The 24,738-nt window shown below is 55.1% G+C and overlaps 1 protein-coding gene across 1 annotated transcript in view; it reads right to left on the minus strand.

Moving 5' to 3' along the window:
- TRPM8 (transient receptor potential cation channel, subfamily M, member 8) overlaps positions 1 to 24,738 on the minus strand; it is a 66,202-nt gene that overhangs the window by 2,543 nt on the left and 38,921 nt on the right. Inside the window, exons 19-25 of the mRNA XM_004674759.2 lie at positions 24,017 to 24,158; positions 22,507 to 22,678; positions 20,339 to 20,516; positions 11,346 to 11,536; positions 5,975 to 6,074; positions 5,059 to 5,092; positions 2,607 to 2,699 (exon numbers count right to left, since the gene is read on the minus strand). Coding sequence (XP_004674816.1) covers positions 2,649 to 2,699; positions 5,059 to 5,092; positions 5,975 to 6,074; positions 11,346 to 11,536; positions 20,339 to 20,516; positions 22,507 to 22,678; positions 24,017 to 24,158 — 868 coding nt within the window. The 3' untranslated portion in view covers positions 2,607 to 2,648. The remainder of the gene's footprint in view (positions 1 to 2,606; positions 2,700 to 5,058; positions 5,093 to 5,974; positions 6,075 to 11,345; positions 11,537 to 20,338; positions 20,517 to 22,506; positions 22,679 to 24,016; positions 24,159 to 24,738) is intronic.

Raw genomic sequence — 24,738 nt, forward strand, 5'->3', positions numbered from 1 at the left:
AAGAGAGTAGGAATTTTTTCTTAAACGTGATTTCTGAGGGGTTTGCCAATTTGCACTGACTGGCCAAGGCTCACCTCATTCGATCTAGCTTGAGACCCCAAAGATTGTTTCATGCTTTCTATGTTGAGTGGGTTCTGCATAAATTAAAGAGTAGATAACAAGGTTAAAAGCTATAATCATTAATTGAGAATTGTCGTGATGCTTCCCAAAGGAACCTCTAATTCTTTGACTGAATTAGAATTTAAATGCAGCAAATACAAGACTGAATCTCTACTGTGTAGAGATCAAACAACTTCCAGTACTCTTCCTTTTCCCACGGTCCGCAGGGGAGATTCAAACTCCTAAGTGTGAAGGTTGAAAGAACACATGACTCTAGTCTCACTCTGGTTCTTCTTTCCGATCTTTGTGTGAGAAACAGAAAAATATGTAACACTCCTCTGTTAAGTTCATCCCAAGTTAATGGGTCAAAGACTAATTCAGAGAGGAAGAGCCCAGATGGGTAAACTGGCGAAGACCCGCCCCAGTGTCAGTCCCAGCCCTGCCTCCACGCACATGTATTCACACCATGTGTGGCACTGGCATTCTGTTTCCTTCCCTTTCCTCCAGGAAAGATCACCCTCACGCCTCCAGAGAAAGAAGTATTAGTGAAGCACTAGAAGAAAAGTGTTTTAACAGCAAGCAGCTGGTTTTCTATAAAATCACATTTTTGGTGAACTTCTTAAGGATATGCCAGATAGCCAGTATTAAGAACAAAGAGAAAGAAAATGAATCTTAATTTCAGCAGTAAAAACTTATACCAAAAAATAATGGGACATATTGAATTCATTGTTTCTAAACACAACAGTAGTTAAGAATTTGTGAAACACCTGTTGTCTGATGTGCTCCTTTCTCTTCCATGGCTAGCCCCCAAGAAACAACGCATGATCTTTTCCCACTCCATTTTCACTCACCAATTAATTAACTCACCATATATTAATAAAAATTTAAGGGTAAGTTAATACACTGGAAAAAGAATAAGAAGTGAAGAGATTAGAGCTTTAAGAGGTGAATGCACTAACTCATTTTGATTCTTTTATGATTATTATACCTTTATGGCTTTTTAAAATTATTTTAATTGTTTCATCTCTTTCTGCTTGTTTTTGCTATATTGTAGCTCATAAATTAAACACAATGGTAATGTTTCAAAACTGAAATTACGATTTATTGCAAGGTTGAATTTTTTTCATTAAACATGAAAGAATTGAAATACATTCTTCCGAATTATGCAGGGTTTATTTTCTTGAGTTCATTGGGAGGCTGTGTGTGCCTTCCAGGTTATATAAAATAGGCATCAATCTTGCTTTAACAAAGCTCTCCATAGTGGAGGTTTTTTTTTAATATGACTATAATTGTCAAAAAAGTAGAGCGGTAATAGACAAAGTACAGGAAATCCAGTGCAGTAGGGAGAATCTGATAACTCAGTCACTCGTGAGTAGACCCTCCAGTGTGTGAGTCTTCAATGCACAGGCACGACCCATGGCTCACCCTCAGAGCTCCTAGGACAGAGCTCTCAGCACCCAGTAAGCTCTCAACAATTAATAATAACGCAGTAGGTCAGTAAGTAAGGGAGAGGAAGTACTGATCTGTAAATATATGTACGCCATGGAGCTGTGTAAGAAAAGGAGGGAGGATGGAGAGAAGAAGGGAAAAGGAAGAAGGGAGGGAGGGAAAGAGAGGAAGGAAGGGAGTGGGGTAAGGGGAGGAAGGAAGGAAGGAAGAAGGAAAGGGCCAGGGTTGTGGGGGAAGAAGGAAAGAGGAAGGAGGGAGAAAGAAGAAAAGAGACGAAAGTGAAAAAGGAGGGAGGAAGGGGGGAAGGAGGGGAGCGGTGGGGAGAGCAGATGGGAGATGCACGGGAGGAGAAGGACTGTTTCCTTCCCGTGCAGGTCACTCTCTCGAAGCTCTAGGGGACACAGTGCCCACTGATGTTTCCTAGCTCTACGGGTCCCTAGTGACACTTACACCGTTTGATTCCAGAATTCAGAGAGGTCATGGGAAAGCATAATTAAAGCAATGGCGAGTTCTTCACGCAAAGCCCTAGGTTCAGTCTTGCAATAACTGAATTGCATTTTAAGCTGTTGCTACAAACCTCAGCTGCCTCACGAAAACAGCACTGGGGGTGGAAAGATGACCACCAGAGCGCTGCGTCTGCAGCAACGAGCATGAGGAACTACATGGTGCGTGACGAGGGTGAGCTGCGTGTTTCAGACGCTGCTCTGCAAAGACTTGGTGATGCAGAGTTGTGTAAGGATGAAAACACCGAGTCCTGGGACGGCGACGCGCTGACTCAGTGAACGCCCAGACGGCACATTGCAGGCATTTTTCAGGGACGCAGAGGGCTCCTCTACACTCCGGCCGCAGTGCTGACCTCGGCCAGGGGAGAACTGGCCAGGACAGTAAGTGAGGAGAGGCTGCGCGGGCTCCTTCCCACCCCTCTACTGTAGTTGGAAGCGTTTGCACAGGCCTTACATTGCAGTCCGGTAATGCGAGACAGCAAAAGGTCTCCATGTTCAATTAGTCTCAAAAGATGCAAGTTTTCACTGTAAAAGAAAGCCTCTGGCGTGACTTACCTTGCTATAAGTAGTGTTCTCTCCACTCGAGCCCACAAGGTTTTACTTGATTTTATTGGAGATCTCTTTCAGAAGAACCTTCAGGTCATTAAGCTTGGAAAGGGGAAAAAAGAGAGCTGGCCTCAAGACAAATTTCCCAACTTTGAATTGGAAATGAACACTCTGGCTTTTCCATGAAACAGGTATCTATGTTAAGCTGGGGTGGGCGGGATGGGTGACCCTGGCACTTTCAGACTTGCCATCGTTTACTTTCTAAAATCACATCACTAGCAACAGATCGTAGCGCCAAGGAGTGTTACGTTCCTCCTATGCCAGGGGCTCCCACATAGAAATGATAGAATTTGACAGTACAGAGAAATAAACTGTGGAAATAATAATGTTACATGTAATTAACAGCAAGGAACTTGTAAGATACCGATAAATGTTCGCTTTGCGGAAAATATAATACAAATAAAAACAAAATCAAGTTTTTAAAATAAACAAAACCCACCTAGATAATGAAGCAATTATGCAGGACCCCTTAAACTTAAGGGGTGCTTGTGACAATTCTTTCTCAGTATTCTGGAAACCATTTAAGCAAAAGCACAATAAAAACATCCTTGCCCCTGGCATCCTTCCACAAGCTTGTGACACAAGAGGCGTGAGGCTCATTTTAAACGACCTGCCGCTTGGCACCCTCGGCGAGCGCTCATGGGCACTGGGCACGTTCCGTCCAGTGTGTGCTGTGAGCCGCAGCTGCAGCACAGCAGAGACCACCCTACACCCGGCTCTGAGGCGAGAGCAAGGGCGCCTATTGCAGGCCGTGTGGTCGCACGTCACACATTATGCAGCGGGCAGTGAGCGCCCGGTGGTGCCAACCTGTGGTGCTTTCCTGCTCTCTCTTCAGTCCTTAAATTTTCTCCAAACTAGGACTGTCTCATACATTTCCCTTCCTTCCACAAGCCCTACTCGTCCCATAGATCCTAGCACCACCACCCACAATCCTAGCCCCTGACTCAGTCGCACCAACAGAGGGAGCGAGCAGCCTCCCGAGAGGGAGCGCAGGGTCACCAGCGGCTCTGCTGTGTGGCAGTGAGCCTCTGCGCGTGGGTGGCGCCACTTCCTTCTCCCACCGGCACACAGAGCCGTGGCGCCTGCAGAGCCTGGGCCTGGACTGGCCGAGGCGCAGACTCCAGCAGCTACACAGGGTCGGATCCCCGCCTGGCCTTTCTGAGCACTGGCGGCTTCTGCTTCCTCCCGCGTGGAAGCCACCGCTCTGTACGCCGGGGGGGTCTGCCCCGAGACCACCGTGCTGCGACGAGCTTGAGCCATATGAACAAGAGAAGTCACACACATGCCAGGTCCTGGCCCTGCCGCCACTGAGCCAGCCCAGTCAACCGAGCCTCGTAAAGCTGAAAAACTGTGAGCGGAAGAACTGTCCAGCTTAGCCCTTCCCTGGCCCGCGACTCCCCAAATCAAGAGTACACTAAAAAGGTTGCCTGCAGCCACTGAGGTAGAGGCCCTACTTAGAAGTGGTAGGTTGCTAGAGAGAACCGTGAAGAACACCCTGCACGTCAGCACTGGAAATGCCAACACGCTGCGGGGCTGTGGGGCGACGGAGGCCCAGAGGACAGGGAAGAGGGGACACTGGGCAGGAAGGGGGCGGTGCTCGTGGGGCAGGACGTGCCAAACATGGGCCACCGCCCTGCTCCGGACCAGGTCCAGGAGGTCAAGTCTGGCAAACATGGTCTCGGTTACTTTTGATGTCAGCCGGAAATAACATAAATGAACGCACTGCAGATGATGGCATGGGCACCTTCTCGCGGCAGCACCCCAGGGGTTCCCTTTCGCTCACGAATTCATGCACAACACCGAGACCCTACTGTGGGCGCGGGGCTGGGTGCTGCTGACCCCACCACGCCAGACGGGGTGTCGTCCCCAGGAGGGAACTGAATGCCAGAGTCCGGGCCCCGCCCTCAAGAGGCGCTCGGGAGTCGGTGGCCACGTCTGCCGAACCTGCCAGCCTGCCGGCAGCCGGCTCCGGAAGGGCACACGTCCCCACGCCCTTCAAATCGAGCAGCGAATGTCAGAGTGACATCAAGGACGAGCAGGGCGGCACCTGGGCCCCACAGCACCCTCGCGCCTTCCTGGTGACCCGTCACCTCGGGTGTCTCGCCCTGTCCCTGGGCTGAGGAAAGAGAAGGGGCTGCCGGCTAGAAGAGCCGGAGACCTGAGGGACCACGAGAACGGGGCTCAGATCTGCACCCCCCGGGGCCGGAGCCTCTGAGAGGCGGCTCCTGGCCAGCGCCTGACTTTACCCAGGGGTGGAAAAAGGGGACTGTGGAACCGAATGCACCTTTTTTGGAAAGGAATTAGCTTTCTCTTATTTTGAGATCCTAAACACTGGCAGAAAACTCAGAGACAATATAAAGAGATTTAAAAAATAATTCCAAATCTATAGTCAGAACGATACCTTTGTATCCAGTTGCCTAAATCGATGCCTCATTCTGAAAGAGAGAGAGAGAGAGAGAGAGAGAGGCATTCAGGAGAGTCATTAAGTCAAGTTTACAGTCTTTTAAAGGACAAAATACAGATCATTTTCATTTGCAGCTAAATTAACACCAGCGGGGTCACCTCTTCCTCCTAAAACCTCACAGAAACAGAGTCCACCTCCGCGGACAGGGTAGTGGGGGTGACCTGGAAGGCCGCCCCTCCCTGGGGACGGACCTCAGAGTCCAGCGTGGGGGCACTGAGAGGAGCGGCCTGCATTCTCTAAAGTGGACACCCGGGGGTGACGGGGAGGGGGCGGGAGGCTGGGCCCTCATTTACTCTCCTGGGGGCCCTGCCCACCTCAAAGCTGGCCACCAGCCACATGGCCCCCGGAATAAGAAGAACGTGCCCAGGCCCAGTCCCCTGGGGCCCTCTTCAGCGGGGTGTTGAGGCCCGTCTGGTGCCACACACACAGGATGATAAGGGGCTCCCAGGAAGGGTCCAGAACAGCTCAACCAAAGGTTGTCGCAACTCACTCTACCTCCTCATCACGGAGACAGGTGGGTGTTGCCTGCGATGGAGCTGGTGCCCAGCCTTCCAGAACTGCCTCGGCAGCCTTCGGGCCCGCGCCCTACCTGTACCCAGGCCAGCCCTGCAAGGGCCTCCTCGTCCCCGGAGCCTGGAAGGACCAAGGGGTGGCGGGTGGCCGTTTTCTGCCCTGTAGGAGGCCAGGCGCACGCTGCCGTGTTTGCCATCCTGCCTGTTCTCAGGGCCATGGTTCTCTGAGGTGAAACCTCTCTACGGAACTTGCTCCAGTGAGCTGCCTGTGCCCTGCCAGCCTCCGGTGTGGGGTCGGGGAAGGGGGGTCCTGGCCAAGCAGAAGCGAAGGGCTGACGTACTCCTCTGAGGTGTCGTTGGATTTCGTGTTGATCTTGACAAGGTAGTTCTCCTTCATGACCCCCTCCCATGCCAGGGTCTCCTTATCTTCATTCCTGAAACCTTGAGCAAGGAGACAAAGAAAAGCAATCACACCGTCCCACTTGCCCCTCGTCCTAAATCAGCACCTGCCAGGCAGTGAGTGGGACTCCGGGACCAGGTCTGACCACGGTCCCCACCATGGCGGCAGCCGGGGGAGGCAACGGCCAAGCAAGTCCGGGAAACCACAAAGAGTCAGAGCCGCCTGCGTGACACAGGTGGGCAAACTTGGTCTGAATAGGGCTCGTCCATCCTAAGCCCGTCCGCGCGTTTCCCGACTTAGCCAAGTCATTCCACCAATGAATTCGGTTCTCACATCTCACGGGTCTTCCCCTTCCATTTTGAAGACAGCAGAATGCTAAACCAGCCACTCATGAGGTCTCGGCAGGTGGGTTGCTCCTCCCCACCTGCAAGTGGGTGGGAGTGGTCAGGAGGGGTAACAGGCAATGTGCTCTCTCTCCTGTCACACCCACCTGCCTGAAATTTGCAGCCTGGGTGTAGACCTCAAGGTAAATTTTTACATCTCATCTTCTCCTCCCACACAAATCAGGACTTGCCCCTAACTTGGCGGGAAGCATGTTGCCGCAAGAGTCTCCAGCCAGGTTCGTATCGCGCCTGAGGCTCTCAGGAGGCAAGCACAGCGGAGAACAGGCCAGTCTGCACCCCTGTGCAAATCTGCGGGGTGAGGGGAGCCGGGTGGGGTGCAGGCGTCCTCTGGGGACACTTTCCAGGCCTGACTTTGACGTGTGGGTCTGTTAGCATTCCAGAACAATTCTACGATCATCTTGCATTTAAGAAGAATTGACTGGGGGACAAAGACAGAGCCAATAGGCAGGTGGTGGAGTTTCAGTAAATCTGGAGTGATTTTTAAAGGGTGGTGCGGCTTTTGGAAACAATAACTCAAATTCTTTCTGTTCATCTTTCCCAGTAAAGTCAGTTCCGGTGACTTTTCTTCACACTAAAATGTCTGTACATATCCAGTTGGAGTCTTTGAGAACTCAGACACTCCTGAGCACAGACGGCTCAGTGACTGGGGAAAAACCACCCATCGGCGTGAGGGTTGAGGGCTGAGAAGGCGAGGGTCAGACGAGGTCAAAGGCTTAATTAAGCACACGTCTGCCAATTATCTAGAAATTTCTGTTAGAAATAACTCAAGGGCGAGACTATTGATGTCTAGAAATAAATACAGAGCTAAAATGTTTGCTATAGCGTCCCAAGACAAGAGTAAAGCGATCATGTGTTTAACGATAAGGGGCTGATTAAGTTAATTATGGTATGTCTATACGGTGGGATATTTCAGTTAAAAACGACTTTGCCTCGTGGATAGTCATGCTGTGGAAAATGCTCACGAGGCATTGTTAGTTAAGTGCGCAGATTATGCATGAGTTTGCACCAAGCATCAGAGTAGTATACACCGACACCAATGTGCTGTTGACACCGGTCTCTGGGTGACGACGACATACAGTCTTGCTCTTTCATCTTTGCTTTTCATCATTTCTCCAATGTTCTATTAATAAATGTAGAATATTTTAATTGTAGAAACAATAAATTTTACAAGATGACTAGACAGCATTTTTTCACTATTATTCAAATATTGTTGCCCATAAATTACCCAAAAGAGACATTTAGATTCTATGTTTTCTGAAAGTTATTTGAAAAATGGTTGCATTTTTCCCCAAACAAGGACAATTTCAAGCTGGTCTCCTGACTTCCCCACCACTTGGAGTCAAGTACCGAAAGGGGAAGGTGTGCATTGAACTGCCAGCTGGAGGAGGTGGTGATCACCAGTGTGGCGATCCCTGAATGAGGGGCCCCCAGGAGAACAAGAGGACCAGCCCCTCCAGCGCCCCAGGTGCACACTGAGGTCTGGGTTCCCTTTCCAGTCACCACTGACCACTGACCTGGCCTTCCGTGATGCCCAGTGGCCCTCCCTTGCTGTTCTTCCTTGAGAATTAAAGTGATGTGCAGAGCGAGAGTACCAACGACTCAACAGCTGTTTCTCTTGGGGGTGTAACATCACCATTCTCCCAGGCGCCCAGCAGAGACGAGGGGCCAGAGTCCTCTCTGAGCTGCCTGCTTCTCGGAGCTGAGGCTCCTGGCCATCTGCAGGCCAAATGGGTGTGGGGGTGGGGGGGGTGGGGGAAGGTGTTGTCTCCTTTTTAATGTTCCCATTGTACTTGATCATTCAGCAGGCTTTGGGAGGGTGTCATGGTGTTGTCCACCTTCTCAACCCTGCAAGAACCCCGGTAACTGACTTACCCTTACTCATGCCTGAGCTTCTGGTTCTGCTGAAGCTGGAGAGTGGAGCTTCAATGCACGGAGCTTCTCTGCCCCAGCAGAATCCCACCGCCTCATGCAGCTATCCACCCATTCCCAGGCAGCACTAACTGTTAGACATGCTTCTTAGTTCATCTGGACTCAAAATCTTCTCCCCTGCAACTTCTGTTGATTCTATGGAACATTCGGGAAAACATACAAAACTGGCCGGACCTCAGTTGGCACTAGATTCCTGGATATCCTAAGCGGTGGCCTTCCGTGTGCGGGCAGGTTGACTCCCTGAGCCCTCAGCTCCCAGAGACTCATCAGATAGGGCTTCCAGATGAGCCAGGGGAGCCTGGGACACATCGCTGCTGACCTTTGCACGTGGTCTTAAGCGCAAATCCCAGATCTCTAGCTCCAGTCCCCATTCCCTGCTACAAAGATATTCCATTCTTTTACTAAGAAATGACTCACTTTGTCTCCAAGGCAAAATGATGGGGTGAGAGAGACAGCAGTCGTCCAGACTGTCACAACACTTCTCTCATTAAGAAAGGCAATTACAGATGCGATCACGAACAAGATCCCAAAAGTGACATCTACGCCTTGAAATAAAGCTGTTCAGAGCTGCCGATGACACCCCTTTAAATTGTGACACGAGTTGGGGGTCGTGGATACATTCACTTCTGAAAATCAGACGTTAGGGCATCACAGCCCCAGGGAGCGTGAGGAAAGGAGTGAAGGAGAGACCTCGGAGGTTGTATTCAGCAGCATCTCGCTTTCTTCCCTGTGCTGCTAAGGAAGCCCATAAAGATGATAGTTCCTGGCAAGTTCCATTTTTCTTCATTACCACCAACTGTGAGTCATGCCCAGGTTAGTAACATTCTTATTTTTACTTTCTAAATCATCAAAATATTTGGGGTGCGCTAAGGGATGGGAATGATCAGCCCCATAAGGAGCATGAAGCCCAGAGTGGTTGTCAGCGATCACTTTCTCAGGTGCAGGAAGACAGGCCAGAGGACACACATGCACCCCAAGCCCCTGGGGTACCCGCGCAGCAGGCGGGCCTCACCTCACCTGGCAAAGTCAGCCTGGAGAAGGAGCACCTCCCAGGTCTGTCACCTGCCCTGAGCCCCGAGGTCTCCCTTTGCCAGACGTCCTCAACACTCACTTTGTCCACTGGAGATCAGTGGACACTGCCTCGTGTCCCTCACTTCTTTTTATCAGAAGTGCTCCCATGGGGAAGACACCTCTCCAGATGCCCCCACCCCTCGCCCACCCCTAAATTGCAAGAATGAGTGCCGGATTTGAGAGCCCTCAATTGACCTGGAGATGGGGGCCCTCCGGGCTGGCCCTGGGGCTTCTTGGTCCGCCTGGAGGACCCCAGCTGATGCTCGAGCAGGTGCGGGACTGAGGGCGGCTCCATGCCTGTCTCAAGCCCTCGCCTCTGGCTGCGTTTTCTCCTTGGGGTCTGGGGGCCAGGCCGGGGCGTGAGGCCAGGCTGTGTGAGGCCGGCTGCGTGAGGCCGGGGGTGTGAGGCCGGGGGCGTGAGGCCGGTCTGCGTGAGGCCGGGGGCATGAGGCCCGGGGCATGAGGCTGGGGGCGTGAGGCCAGGGGCGTGAGGCCAGGTGAACCTGCAGCCCTCCAGCGAGTCCAGAGCTGTCAGTCACGCCACCGCCATAAGAAGCAATGGGATTCTTTAAAAATTGACTCAAAAAATCCCCCCCCAAAAAAGCCTCCTGGTATTTTCTGCCTGGGCTGGCACAGAGACAAGTACATACCAGTCCACCTCCTGCGACCTAGGCTCACGCCTTCACTCTGATTTTAAAGAAAGTCAAAGGTGTTTGCGGAGCCCTGACGTCCGCAGGCCCACCTGTGCCTGGCGGGGAGTCAGCCTGCCTCTGCACCCCTCCCCCCCACCTATGTCCCCGGGCTGAGGGCGAGCCGCGGCCTCTGGGTCCCGACCTCCCAGCGATGAGACCAGGCCCGTCTCCTTGGGGCTGGGACATGTCGGGGGCTCGCAGGCTCCTCCAGCCCTGGCTCGGGTCCCTGCGGCCCGGGGAGGGTCCCTGCAGCCAGAGGAGCGGGTGGGTCTGGTCTGTCCACTGAGCATCGCAGGTGCGTTCCCAGCTCCCACGGAAGGGGGACGAAAAGGGTCTGGTACCCCAGGCCTCAGTGGGGCTAAGGAGGAAGCTGACCCCCCCAGCGTACCGCCTCCCTCCAGGAGGAGTGGAGCCCTCGGGGAGAATCTGTGCCGCGTGGACCCCCAGACAAGAGGCTCGGAGGGTGGGAGGGAAACAGCCAGTCGTGCAGCTGAGCTTAGCAGCACCAGCCAGAGTCCCGCCCGCTGAAGGCCCCGCCGAGCATCCACTCTGCGTGGGCCCAGCTCTCAGGCACCAGCCAGGGCGCTTGGCACCGGCATAGGACAAGGCTCCAGCTTCTAGAAAGGACTGTGTGCTCCGTCCCGCCTCCCTCCCTGTGCTGCAGCCCACGAAGGGTCAGTAGCAGCAGCCGGCGGGTGGGCAGAGGGGTATGAAAGCGAGGGGAGACAAAGGCCTGCCCTGTGGACATGCTCCTGGCTGAGGGGAGGCTGTGAGGGGCCTCCCCCGGGGGGCAGTGGCTGGGCCGGTTAGTGTACGGACTGTGGCCCACAGCGTCCGGGCGCGCCTTGCTGTTTTCCTAGGCACGACCTTACCGGCCTCCCGGAGTCAGAGCCGCTGCCTTCAGAATGAAGGAAGCAGTGAGGGCAGCCGCAGGCCTGTCTGACCCCGCCCCCGGGTCCTGCTCGCTGGACATGTGATTTACGTTATCATCAGCGCGGCCAGCCAGAGCCCAGAGAAAGGCTGGCAGGCCTCCGGCAGGGCTCGCTTCATCCCCCCGCCCAGAGCCCGCCACAGCGGGGAGCGCTGGGGAGTCGCCTGGGTCCTCCTGCCGGGGACCCCACACGCCTTTCCCTGACCTCCTTAGGGCCTCGGGCCAGACCCGACAGGGGCCACTCGGAGCGGCCGGGGACGCCAGCTCGGGTCGGGGGCCACTCACAGCAGGCCGAGGACTCCGTGTCTGTCTTGGTGCAGCAGCAGGCGAAGAACTTCTTGACCACCATGTAGAAGTAGGCAAAGACCACGAAGGGGAAGGGGATGTTGAGGCGGTTGCAGTACTCTTGCACCAGGAAGTAGCGCTGGAACTTCCACACCTGGTCGTTGTTCTCCTGCACGATGCCCACCGTGTAGCTGCAGCAGAGAAGACCCCACACGTCACTGGTCACCACGCATGCCCGTGCCCGTATTAAGCCCGTAATGGGGGCCGCAGGGAGGGGGGGCCACCTGGCGCGGGCCCGGAGGAGCCCGGCACGGGCCTTCTCCCCCAGCTGGCACCCTGAAGCTGGCTTTTGTCTGTGTAGTGTTTTCACGCCACACGCGCGTGACACGCACACACGTGCACCACCCACTGTCGAGACCTTCCAGGGATTCTTTCTTCGCGAATCTGTTGTTGTGTTAAATGCAATGAGGCCAAGATGTCTGCTTTCTTAGGAAGAACGTCCCCCCCTGCATACTTGGGGGGCCTCGAGGAGGAGCTGGATTGGTATCAGTCTGCAAAAGTAGTTTGCTGATATGTATCAGGGACCTCAAAAATGTTCATCCCTTTGGCTCACCGATGGTGACTTCTGCACATGTGGCCTAAGCCTGAGGGAGGACTGAGCAGAGAAACACACACGCGTGCACACGCACACGTGTGCACGGTGACAGCTGCTCTCGCCTCTCACCCCAGAGTCACCAAACGTTCAACACTCAGAAAATGGATCCCACGTTACAGCTAGTCAGTATGAGGCGATGACTTAGACGGTCACTAAAAGGACGCTGTGGCCCACCTTTGTGTTAACATCCTTATATGTCACGTGAAAATAATCAGGCTCACGCGTGTGCTTCCAACATCGTGGGCCTCCTCAGGCTCCACACCCACACAGCCTGCGGGAGAAGACGTCAGAGGGCCGCCGGCCTCACGCCCCCGCCCTTCTACCTGTGTCCCAAACACTGTGCAACAGACACGCATTCCTGACATCCCGGGAAAAGGGCCTGCTGGCTGGGGAACTGTCCCAGTAGGCCGGGGGCTGTCAGCGCCAGCCCACCCATGACGGTCAGACAGCTGGCTCTTACTATAGACCAGCCTCTCTTCCGAGCAGCGGCCTTATAATAATTAAGTCTGAAAACAGCCCCTGTAGGCTGCCGACCGTCACCTGCAATGAAAGGGAGGAAACTGAGGCAGAGCCAGGGCGAACGGGTGGGCTGAGTCGCCCAACTAGAAGGGACGAAGCGGGAGCCCGCCACTCTCCTCGCCCGCCTGCACCCGCCGCGCGTTCCTGCTCCGTGGAGCCACCGGGTCCGGCTGGGCTACGAGGCGGCCCGCCCTCTGTGAGCCCAGCCTGCCGAGACGCCTGCGTGCCCAGGGCCCAGCAGCCTCGCGGGGGCCAGGGGGCGCGGCGAGGCCTCTGAAGGCCTCGGCTACGCAAATCCTGGGCGGAGATGCCTTCGGCGCTCCACACTCTGGACATGTGTAGAGGGCGGGAGAGCTGGCCAAGCAGAGGAACTGGACACGGCTGTTTTGAGCTCTCACGCTTGCTCCGGGCTCTTTGCGATCAATTTGGCCATTTGAGCCGAGAGAAGATGGAGCACAGGGCCGCTGCTGAGCCGCCGGGAGGGGGGAGTGTCGCGGCGGAGGGGGGCTGCTGCCTGGGGTGGCAGCGGGTGCCGCCCTTCTCCGCTTTACGGGTGAGCGGGGACCTGTGTCCACGCCGGTCCTGGGCTCTGCTTGGCAGTAAGCGCCTCTTCGGAGCCTTGGGCTTCACGGGGCGGGAGGAGCGTGGGTTGACTCTGCTCTGCGAAGCACCTGTGCTGGGCTTGTGACCCGTCACGTGCGTGACTGACGCTGGGTCAGCTCGACCTGGGAGATTCCTCGGTGCCAAACAGCGAGGGCCGTGGGAGCAGACGAGTGCACCGCGGACCGGCATCCCTGGGTCTGCTGGCCGAGGCTGACTCCGGCCGCTCCCTGGCCTCGCGGCCCTGCGGCTACCGCGGGTGCTGTGGTCACGAGGGGAGAGGACGGGGCAGGCCCAGGGGAGAAAATGGCCAGAAGTCACGGCTCACGATGTGGTCCGGGACAAGTATCCCCCTTCCAATTATAGCCCCGAGGAGTCTTAAAATCTCACTGATCTCATCAAAAATGGAGTCTTGGCCCTCCCTGGTGGCGCAGCGGGTTACAGCACAGCACTGAGAAGCTGACGCCACTTCAGCTGAGTCCGATCCCAGCCCCAGAGGTGACCCCCAGGGCGCGGCAGACCTCTCCTGACCGCCCGCTGCTCCCTCAGCAATGTATTTCAATGATCTGCCTGTTCTGCTCCCCACTCTGTCTCTGGTGAAGACTCTCGCCGCCCCTGAGCCTCTGGCCTGCACCCCAGCTCTGTGTGCATAAATAAATACATCTTGAAAAAACAATGGAGTCTTTCGCCTGCCCTACCACATGTGAAAGCCGACTCGCCATTGTGAAAAGCAGCAGCAGCCATCTCAACGCGTCAGGCGTCCTCGAGGCCACCAAATGGGACGACAGTATGGCTCCTGGGAAGGGAGAGCATCCGGGGTGCTTGGGCTGGGGCTGTGTTCTCTCCGGGCCAGCGGGCCTCCTTCCCCCTCAGAGCTCAGAGTGGACCTGGGGCCCAGAGGGGCCCAAGTGGGAAGAGATTTGCCTCCTGGCTCAGCTGCTCTCAGAGGCAGTGAAGACGCCTCACCTCTGGCACAGCGTCTGTGATGAGGATCAGTCAGCGGAGCCCCTAGAGCCCAATCCAACACCCGTCTCTGGGGCTGGGAATTGTTTGCACGAAGCTGAGAGACAGGGTGGGTATAGTAGCCCCACACTGCTCCCGACCCCAGGGACACCCCCAGCTGCCCTTACAGAAAACCCCAGTGCCTAGTCTGGGGGTTCAGACCAGTGCTCATGAAGCAGGGCGCTAGTACCTGTCTGCTTCACGCCACCCACCTCCAGCACCGTCCTGGAGGCTCTCCAGGACGATTCGTTGCCACAGCAGCCCCCCTCCTCCCCACTGGGGGGGGTAGGTGGGTCCAGCCGCAGGCAAACATCCCAGGCAGGTGGGTGCCAGGCTGATGCTGGGCAGTCACGCCCCGAAGCAGCTCTGGTGACCCGCACCTTCGGGGCGGCCAGCGTCAGGGTTCTTGACCGAGTCCACCTTCCCCACACCTGCTTCCAGGTTGTTCTTTTTTCTCTCAAATCAGCTGGACTTCTCCAGGAAAGGCTAGTCACCAAGCACTGCCTCGAACACTTTGCCAAGTAATTGCTATGTTCTCTAGGCGGCTTTCCACTCGGTCGAAAAGACACTGGGCTCTACAGAGAAGGACACAAACAACCCTCGGCAAACCCAACCTGAGGCAGCTCATCCCCAGACTCACGGCGCTGGGGCTCCGGCCCACCACTCCCACGCGCCCACAGACTCCCGAGGGGGGCGGAAGCGCTCCCCTGGACGCTACAGCCCCAGTGACAGGGCACTAGCGGACCTTCCCTGCAGCCGCCCAGCGGGTGGTCACCGGAAACCCAAGGCTGCTGGGCGCCCCAGGGGAGCAGGGCGGGGGGGTGGGGGAGGGCCCTCTAGAGACAAGACTTTCAGAAATTTGCTGAACCAGAGATGCTGCCAGGGGATCACAGATGTTTAGGGTTCGACTACCTCTCCCCAAACGAGAGCAGCAGCGCAGACCAGAGAGCAGGAGGGTGACATGTGCAGACGCTGGTGTGAGTCATCGTCCCTCTAACGCAGCGCAGATCACAGGGGAAATATCACGTCAACCGCTGGAGAGTCTGGCAACACTCAACATCTTTATTTCATTAGAAAAAGAAGAGAATAAATAAATAAGAGGACCCTTCCGTGGCGTGAGGGACGCAAAAGGAGGGAAGAAAAGAGAATCCAGGAGGGAAACCTGCTCCAGACTAACTGAGAAAACCCTGACTAGTCTTTCCGCATAAAATGTAGTTAAAAAATGCATCACAGACAAAAGTTCACTCACAGCCACAAGTGGCCAGAAAAAACTAGAAAAGAGGTCTGCCAGCTCTGTGTGAATAAAGCCATAAAGTTCACTGAGGGCGATGTGTACTGATGAATCGCATCATTTTTCCGCATGTTAAGATGACTTTTTTAGGCTGCTGGTTTCCCCTAAATGGGTCTACAAAATTAACATCATCACAATGAAATTCACAAGATTCACGACATTTATCAGGGGTGTTGAGGGGGAGAGTCAAGGATTTCAGATGAGCCGCTGACCCCTCCCTATGATTAAATCTACAAGAAAAGCCTGGAAAGTTTTGAATCAGAATCATGAGGCGACTCATACAGCAGATGTTAACATGATAAAAAAAAAATCAGTAATTAAAACCATTTGGTAGTAAAAACCAAAATAGAAAAAGACCCATCAACAGAATAGAATGAAAAGTCTGCAAAATTTTCACAAAGAAGATGCTGAAACAATGGCAGAATTTTAGAATCAATGGAAAATACAAGGAACTTAGCGGCTAGATTTAAATCAGGATGCACTCTCCACGCCTCCCACAGATTCCACGCTTTTCCCAGTGTGATCCTTCCCCACTCTGGCTGCTCCCACAGCCGTCCCCACTCTGGCTCCTGACCCTCGCCCCCAACTGGCCCAGCAGTCCTGTTCTAGTGTTTCCAGCATCCGAACAGCAAGGACAAAGCCACAGAAGACAAGGTGGTCGGCAGGCCAGTGAGCTGTTAGCCGCCAGCGCAGAACCCAGCAAGGATGGCACCTCACCTCAGTCAAGGCCCCAGCACCTGCCTGGCAAGTTGGCATAGGCACCTCGAGCCTGGCATGAAAGACACTCGCAGCCTGGTCCCTGCCAACCCAAGAACCCCCTGCACTCAAGGGGTCTCCCCACAGCTTGAGCTCTCCACATCTCCTCCTGGTCAGGCCTGGACCTCAGACTTGGGGTCCAGTGGATCTATGTCACCTCTACTGATTGCTGCTAATCCTCACCACACCCCAACTCCCAGCCACAGTAACACCCCAGAGCATGCACATGGCCCTTTATAAAGAGCCTTTCATGCGGATGATATTATAGTGTCATGTTTTATGATAATATAGGTGGGCTTCTATATGAGTCATTTTGATCAATCAGTAAAAGTATGTTCTATTAATATGTACATATATGTATATGCAGTTAATCATATATCGTATTGTTATATTCATATTTACATTCCCATAGCCTTCCTTAACCTCTCCGCCTCCAACTCCTGATTTGTAAATGATAATAATCAAGATGTCCTTACCCACACATGATTAATAACTAAACAGGGGACGCGTGGAGACACGGGGTATGCCTCCGCGGCAAAGCACCAATGACTATTATTATAGTAACCGCTATTATTCCATTCACTACGCTCTGCCTGTTATTTTCCACCCCATTTCGATCATCGCCCGTAGATAGCTGCAGCAACACCCAAATCCGTGGGCTGCATCAGGTGATGACCTTCTTTATTCTCCTTTTCTGCATACTCATAATAAGCATACATTACTCCTCAGGTTGAAAACAATATTTGATTCTTAGAAATTATCCTAGATCGGGGCTTTGGTTGAGTTCTTTTCAAAAGGACGGAGGGTGAATTATTTCCAGGCAGTGGCCCTGTGTTAGGATGACCCAGAGTCACTTGCTGACACGAACATAGACCTGTGATCCGCATCTTAAATGTAGAATAATCACAGTGTATATACACCTATGTCCTCTCCTGTTGAATGTCATCCTGACAGCACTCCAACGGTGCATCAAAATCCCCAGTGTACACTACACGGCTGTGCACGAAGCTGTGGTGTGGCTGTTGAGGTTCCATGGTGTATGGCGAGGCTGCTGTTGCATGGTGGAGTATTTTGCTGTGGAGTCAGACAGGGTCACGCTGGACTCCAGCTCCAGAGCTGACTAAGGACGACTGAAACAACTATCAGAACCAGTTTTCTGACAATTTAGCCTGAGGATCACAAGGGGCCACGACGTGAGCAAAGAATCTTCTGGAAAACTCCCCCAAGAAAGGCATGCCCCCAGTTGTGATGCTCACTCCCCGAACGGCGTGACTGGGTCATGGTGCCATGGACAGGTCCCATGGGGAGGAGACCTGCATCCAAGCCTTGAGTGGACACTGGCAGGCCAGACCGCATGTGACGAGGGCCGCCAGCGCTGAGCTGTCAACGGCAGGCTGGCCCAGGTGCCCGGGGCTTGAGCTCCATCATTTCACGATAGGGACATGGAGGAGAGAACACCACTGTGCATCGTCCTGAAGAAGGGATCTGGGAGCAGCTCATAGCACATGGCCTCAGTAAGGTTCCGAACCCTTCACTCTCAGCCTTGCCGAGGTATACTGAAGTAATCAAAGATCATGGCATTGGGTTCTGTCAGCCTCTTTGCTCGGCGTCAGCAGCAAGTATATTATTGATCAGATATTGCCAGGAAGTGGACATAAACACCTGCAATTCTGCTACACAGGTCCTGTGTGGTTTAGCATGAAGTGCTGGCTGTAAAGCCTGAGGGATGCGTCACCACGATGAGCTAGCACTGAAATCATCCCAGTTCTTCCCCACCTGCTTTAACTTTGACTGGTCTCTCTTCTCGCCACCACATGGCCACACCCACTAGCTCCCCACACACCTGTCTGCAGGCTCAGCCTGGGGACCTGGGGTGGCATAGTGTTGTTCAACTTCCTGATTCCCGAATCCTGCCCTGGCCCTCTGTAGAGCGCAGGACGAGTCTAGGTGATGAGCCCTCTGCTTATCTGTTACTCCCACTGATACTTCTCAGTATTGCTTAACACAAGGAACTAAGCTCCTGACCAGTGACCGAATAGGCAATAACTAGAACGAACCTGCTCTCTTCACTCATCAAACAAACCCCTCAAGCGCCAGGTGCCGAGACAGACACAGCGCCCTCTATAGGTTACTGTCCTCCAGACAGGACAGATGGGTGTCATCACTCAACATGAACCCGGGGAGCCTCTAAGCAAAGTGGCTCCTTGAAATGATAGCAGGAGTGAGGCAGGGGAAGGTCCGGATGGAAAAGGTGTGACAGAGCAGCTGTCCAGGGACAGTTACATGGATGCCCACTGGACGCCCGTCACAAGCGCCAAGCCTGAAGGTGTGTTCAAATCAGGACAGAGATGGCCTTGTGGGGAAGCAGAGGAGCCTGACATTGACCCTGAACACAATGGGGAGAAACTGAGCCCTTCCAGAATCTTAAGCCGAGCAATGACATTTATAAACTTCACTGTAGCCACAGCACAGGGCGGCTGGGGAGGACATCTCTGGACGCTGTCAGGCCAGTTCACCACTCGCCGCCCAGCCCCTCGGTGGGTGACAGTCTCAGGAGCACGTGTCCCCTGCCAGCCCTGCACACAGGGAAGTCTCTGACCGACAAATGAGCCTCATCTACAATCTTCGTAATTCCTGAAAATTCAGGCTCTATGTAACAAAGGTCTTTTTCTTCTTTTCTTTCCAAAATTGTACAAGTGATGTGTGGTCCTTGTAATGAGTGGATAGATATACTGGATTATATTAATGGCTTGTTTTTTGTTGCTAGAGAACAACATCATGCCATAAAATGAGCCTGCCTTTTGCTTTTTATATTTATGAAAACATCATCTTTCCAATCCATAAAAGTAGGCCTCACTTTTCTTTTTAAGAGTTTCATCATATTGCAGTTTGGCTATTAGTGCTGTGTTCAGCCACGTCCCTATCCATAAGCATCACACTATGACCAGCATATCTTGTGTCCACATCTTTAGGACAGATTCCCAGACGTGAGCGCGCTGGGTCAAAGGTCTGTGTGTTTATGTCCTGTGATCTAATTTCTTATCTCTTTCCAAAGAGTAAGAGGCATTCGCCATCCCACCGCCCCCTCAGCACAAGGGGCTCCTTCCCCACGAGTGATCCCACGTCCCAGTAATGTGGGTCCTGGACCACATGTCGTTGAGTCTTCGTGAGGCCTCTTGAGCCCACAAGCTGAAACTCTTTTTGTTTGGTTTTTGGCCCTTTGAGTTCATTCTCCAGACTGCCTGGTCAGCTCTTCTGCCAGTGTCCTGTCAGGCCGTCCTTCTATCGCTTTGTCCCTTTCCGAGTTGGGAATTAAAAGCCTTTGCTCCTCAGATGCAGTCTACAGGTGTCATGTGACCGCGCAGAGGGACTCTGAGTCTTAAACATTTGTTTTGTGACACCAGACGTGTTTCAGAACACACTTGTCTTTCGTGGTTTCCAGTGTTTGACCCAGGCTTCTCTTCCAGGCCTGGTGTTGTCAGGTTGTATTTTGCCTACATGTGTGTCTGCCTGTGCTGGGGTGCTCAAGCTCACAACGACTACCTCTCTGAAGGGAGCAGCATAAACAAGAGTACTCCTGCGAGAGCCACCCAGTGGGTCTCTGAAACCCCGAGGAAAGATGAGGGGGGATGGGAGACGTGATGCGCTAAGTGTACTAAGGAGATTTGTCAAAGGCAACAAAGACACATGCCCTGCCCTCCACCTCGCTGGATGTGGCGCAAGGAGACACACTCTCCTCACTCTGCCCCTGTGATTTATACATAAACTGAAACATTTAAACATCAATCAACTTCTCTAAGTCACAAATCCATCCCACCAAGTCCTGTGGAAAACGAGTCCTAGAAACGAGGTCAGCGGCAGGTCAGCCACCGGCCACCCTCACGGGGCTCAGCAGAGATGGCTGAGTGGATGCAACCTGTGACCTGAAGGTACTGGAGGGCGATGCAGGAACTTGCCTTCGGTGACAAGTAAACTTACACACAGCCGATACTCGTCCTTGAATGCGGGCCCTTCACGGTTCCGCCCCGCCATGCCTCCAGGCCCCCAAAGACCTCTGACCTCTGACACCAGCTCCTCACAGGTGGACCTTTGCCGCTCTGCCTCAGCCCCTCGAGACCGCAGGCACGGGCCAGCCCAGCAGCCCCCGGGGAGCGGTGACCGAGCACATACCCAAACATGGCGACCAGCAGGTTGACCAGCAGGATGTTGGTGGAGAGCATGTAGATGCAAACCAGCGGGATGGTGATCCACTCGGGGAAGCGCGGCAGGTTGTGTTCATCCAGCTCCACGCACAGGGGCTTGGACTCGTTCCCCGTGAAGGTGCAGTGGGAGAAGTCGTAGGTGGTGCCTGCGGATGGGGAAACCCAACGTGAGGAGTCCTGGAGGGAGCTGTCAAGGGCACACGAGACAATGGCCGGTGGCCATGCCATGTGCGGATGCTGGCCCCCAGGGCTTCATCCTAACGTGCTATAACCTGGGAACCACCTGTCAACAGGTGTCTAAGGAGCAGCTACTGTGAGCAGGGACCTCAGTAGGATGATAGATAAAAGGAAAGGCAAGGCAGACATGGCCTTTGCCCTCAAGAAGCTTCCAGTCTCTTAGGGTAAGCAGATGATCAATCACACAAGTTTATGACTTCAGTACTTGAGAAGCACTAAGGACACACACCGTGTGTGGGCGTGGGCATAATCTGAAGTTAACCCAGAAACTGATTCCCCAGAAGGAAACTGAGAACAAAGAGATGAGGAGTGGGAGGAGATGAGTGCCCAGCCACCCAGAGCAGGAGTGGCACGTGCAAATGTCCTGTGGTGGGAGGGGGTAAATGGCTGTGGAGTACAAGCTGAGCAGTAACCACCCATTAGTTTTTTATCTTTATATTACAAACAGTGGGTGTCCAGCAGACTGCTTCAAGCAGAACTCCACAGCAGAGTCTCTTCACGGAAAGATCACTCTGGCCACAACACAGATCACAAAGAGCAGAGGGACGTGTGGCCACTGTGGCTCAGAGCCACAGAGAGCGACAAACCCTGAGTGCCCACAGAGGACGGGGCCCAGATGTGCTCTGTCCACACCGTGGAATACTGTTTAGTCACAGAGAAAGATGAAAAGTTGCCACTTACAACAGCATGGAGGAAGCTCAGAGGATTCTACAGAGTAAGACAAGGCAGAATGGCAAATATGGAACATTTCCACAGCAGACAATTTGATAAAGTCAAATACTTAGAAAAACTAGGGGCGCTGTAAGCACCATGCGGGCTCTGAGGTGAGAGGAAGGGGAAGGGACGAAGGGCAGGGGTGTCGGGCAGGTGCGTGGGCGAGAACATCGCACACACGTGAGTGAGAGCATCCGACTCAGTCTAAACACAGTGGGAGACATTCGGGAGTCAAAAGCCACCAAGTAGGCCAACGAGTGGCTATGGGGCCGGCGTCGCGGAGTGACAGGACCGGAGATGGGGCTTCTGGTTTGCGGAACAGGGGATCGGAGGTCACAGGCCCCGGAGTGGAGGGTCTGGGAGAATGTGGAGCCCAGGGGCAGGGTCTCGGCCAGGGCATCGGGATCTGAGGCGCTTGGAGGAGGCGGGCGGAAGTGCGCGCCCCGGGCTTGCCCCGCCTTGGCCTGGTTTCTCTGTCAGAGTGGAGCACACACAAGTGTCTCCCGGGCCTCCCGCAGCTACTCTGGAGGGCAGGCGTGCAGGAGGAGCAGGGGCCTCTTTTGAGGATGGTGGGAAGCGCTGCAGCAGGAGAGCCAGGAGACGCAGAGGGCAGGAGAAGGGTCGAGAAAGAGCTGGGGGCTGCAGAGAGCCGGCAGCAGAGAAGCACAAGATCAGTTTCCTGAAGCAGGACAGGACGTGCCCAGCTCAGGTCACGCTCAGCACCATAAAGACGCTGCCCTGCTCACTTGAGAACACAATTTGGAAACTGGGGGCGGGCAGGTGACCCCGCCTGGGCCCCCAGGAGCTGCGTCTGAAAGGTCACAGGCGGCGGGTACCCCCAGATGTCAAGTGCCAGGTCCCGCGGAACAGTCTCAGCAAACCTCTTTTATCACTACGGACGCCCCGCGGGCGCATGGGCCAGGCACACCGGGCCCAGCCTGCCGCTCACAACAGCTTGTTGCTGTGGAAAAGATGAGCCACATTAGGAGTGTCCCAAGCTGCAGACTGCAAGGCCGGCACCGCGGGGTGGCCGGGAACCCTGGTCAGGGAAGAGAGAGCTTGCAGGGGGCGTGTTTGCTCCCTGGGCCCCGGGTGGCCCTGAGCAGGGTCCCTGGGGCTGCCAGGCCAGAGAGAGCACCCGGGGCTGCCTCTAGGCCATCTCCTCCCGCACCCCTTCAGGCTTACTGTCCACATCGCTGGGCACCTGGCCGAACATGGCCAGGTAGGGCTCGTAGATGACCGAGCGGAAAATCCAGGTCCAGCGATGCTCGTTCTGCCGGAGGATCCCTTGCCGGGCCACGCCGAAGGCCACCATCCACACGGCGAAGAGGAACAGGAAGAAGAAGACGTCGATCAGCTGCGTGGGGAACAGCGGGCGGGGTCAGCTCGGGCCCAGGCCCGGAGCGGCGGGGGCGGGCAGGGCCAGAGTCGCCCACTCCCTGCGCTGGCTCGCCTAGGGCCACCACCGTCCGCCTGGCCCTGGCACCGGCAGTTGCAGCTGACCGGCTCTCTGGCTCGCAGCCCCCAGGCCCGCACGGCGCCTTGGGGGAGACACCACCAGGCACCTTCTGCCTGGGAGCAAGGGGCGAACGGCGGGCACCCCGCTCCCCGAGTCAGGAGGCGCTCCCCCAAGCCCGGGGTTCTTTCCTTCTCTCTTTTCTGAAGGAAAGTAGGAGCAGACGAGACAGGGGGCAGAGGGGGCTTGTTTGGGCTCTGTGCACCTGCACGACTTCACGGGCCTGACGCCTCGATGTCTTTGGGTTAACAGCACAAGCGTGGCGGCCACCCCCGAGCTCGTCCATGCCTGCTGACGGACACAGCATTGCGCTTGGCCACCTGGACACTGAACTCGGAAGAGCCACATTGTCCACGCCCAATCAGCCTTCGTTAATGTCCAATAACGCAGTCGGGAAGGGCCTCCCGACGCCCACGCCTTGGTGACAGGATTGGCCCATCCTCGTCTGCTCCTGGCTCCCCTGGAGTCTAGACAACACGGGCCTCCTTGGGCCTGACTGTCCTCATCTATAACATGGGCCTGACGTCCACCTCCTGCTCCGCTCTGAGTGCTGCTGGGACTCGGGAAGCCCTCGGCGAAGGGCCAGTGAACGGGCAGGTAGGGGCCTCCATGGCATGGCCGTCTGCAACGTCCCGGTTATGCCACCTGTGCTCACGCCATCTTGCGCTAGATGTCAGCCGGGAGAGGCCCTGGTGAAGACCGCAAACCCACCACCAAACCTCGCTGAGTGTGAAATGCAGCCGTCTGTCACCTGCAGCCTCCATCACCTTCAGCCCCGTCACCTGCAGCCTCCATCACCTTCAGCCCCGTCACCTGCAGCCCCGTCACCTGTAGCCCCGTCACCTGCAGCCCCTTTACCTGCTGCCCCGTCACCTACAGCCCCGTCACCTGCAGCCTCCATCACCTTCAGCCCCGTCACCTGCAGCCCCTTCACCTGCAGCCCTGTCACCTGCAGCCTCCATCATCTTCAACCCCGTCACCTGCAGCCCCTTCACCTGCAGCCCCGTCACCTGCTGCCCCGTCACCTGCAGCCCTGTCATCTGTTGCCCTGTCACCTGCAGCCCCGTCACCTGCAGCCTCCATCCCCTTCACCTGCTGCCCCGTCACCTGCAGCCCCAACACCTGCAACCTCCGTCTGCGGGAAGGGGCCAGGAACTGGGCAGGGGTCCATGTGCGTACCATCCTCTGCAGCATGATGATCTTGGGCCCCAGGTTCCTGCTCACAGTGAAGATGTGGATGAGCCTCAGCGTGAATATGATGTAATCCAAGCAGAAGATGACTCGCCCCGAGTACAGGGAGGTTTTGTCAGAATGGCGGAGCCTACACCAGGAAAGGAAGCAGAAGGTGTATGCTGTGGACAGAGCGTTTCCAAGTTGTGTGTTTTAAAATAACCAGAAACAGACAGAGCTGGGGAGCCAGGGAAGCAGAAACCAGGCAGGGAGGCCGCCGGCCCTCTGTCACTGAAGGTCATGAACGTCTGCCCTGGTGGCCTTGGGGAGAGGCAAGCACGTCACACAAAACTGAGCTTGCAGGGGTCCCCCCTCCCTCCCCCAAACGCCACGCAGGGCCCAGCCCCAGTCTCGAAATGTCCTGGCTCACGATTCCAGAATGACCCAGGAGCTTGACCACGCCAGGAGTCCCGGCACTGACCAGCTCACCAATAAACTCACCACCTGCTAAGGTGCTAGCTGAAGCCAGACAAGCCCCCTCCCTGGAGTGCTCTGGAAGGCAGCTACGGTGAGCCAGAGGCTGGGCCTTGACCCAAGCAGAAAGGGCAGTTGAAGAGGCGCTGAGTCCCGCCTTGCCCCCGGAAGGGAGGTCTGCTGAGAACCACCCCGTCCCAGGAGGTGCAGCCGGGACCCCAGGCTTCTGCCAAGGAGCTGGGCTCACGGGAACCCCC

The sequence above is a fragment of the Condylura cristata genome, unplaced genomic scaffold (assembly GCF_000260355.1).
Source record: "Condylura cristata isolate star-nosed mole 26May11 unplaced genomic scaffold, ConCri1.0 scaffold00002, whole genome shotgun sequence".
Lineage (NCBI taxonomy): Eukaryota > Metazoa > Chordata > Mammalia > Eulipotyphla > Talpidae > Condylura > Condylura cristata.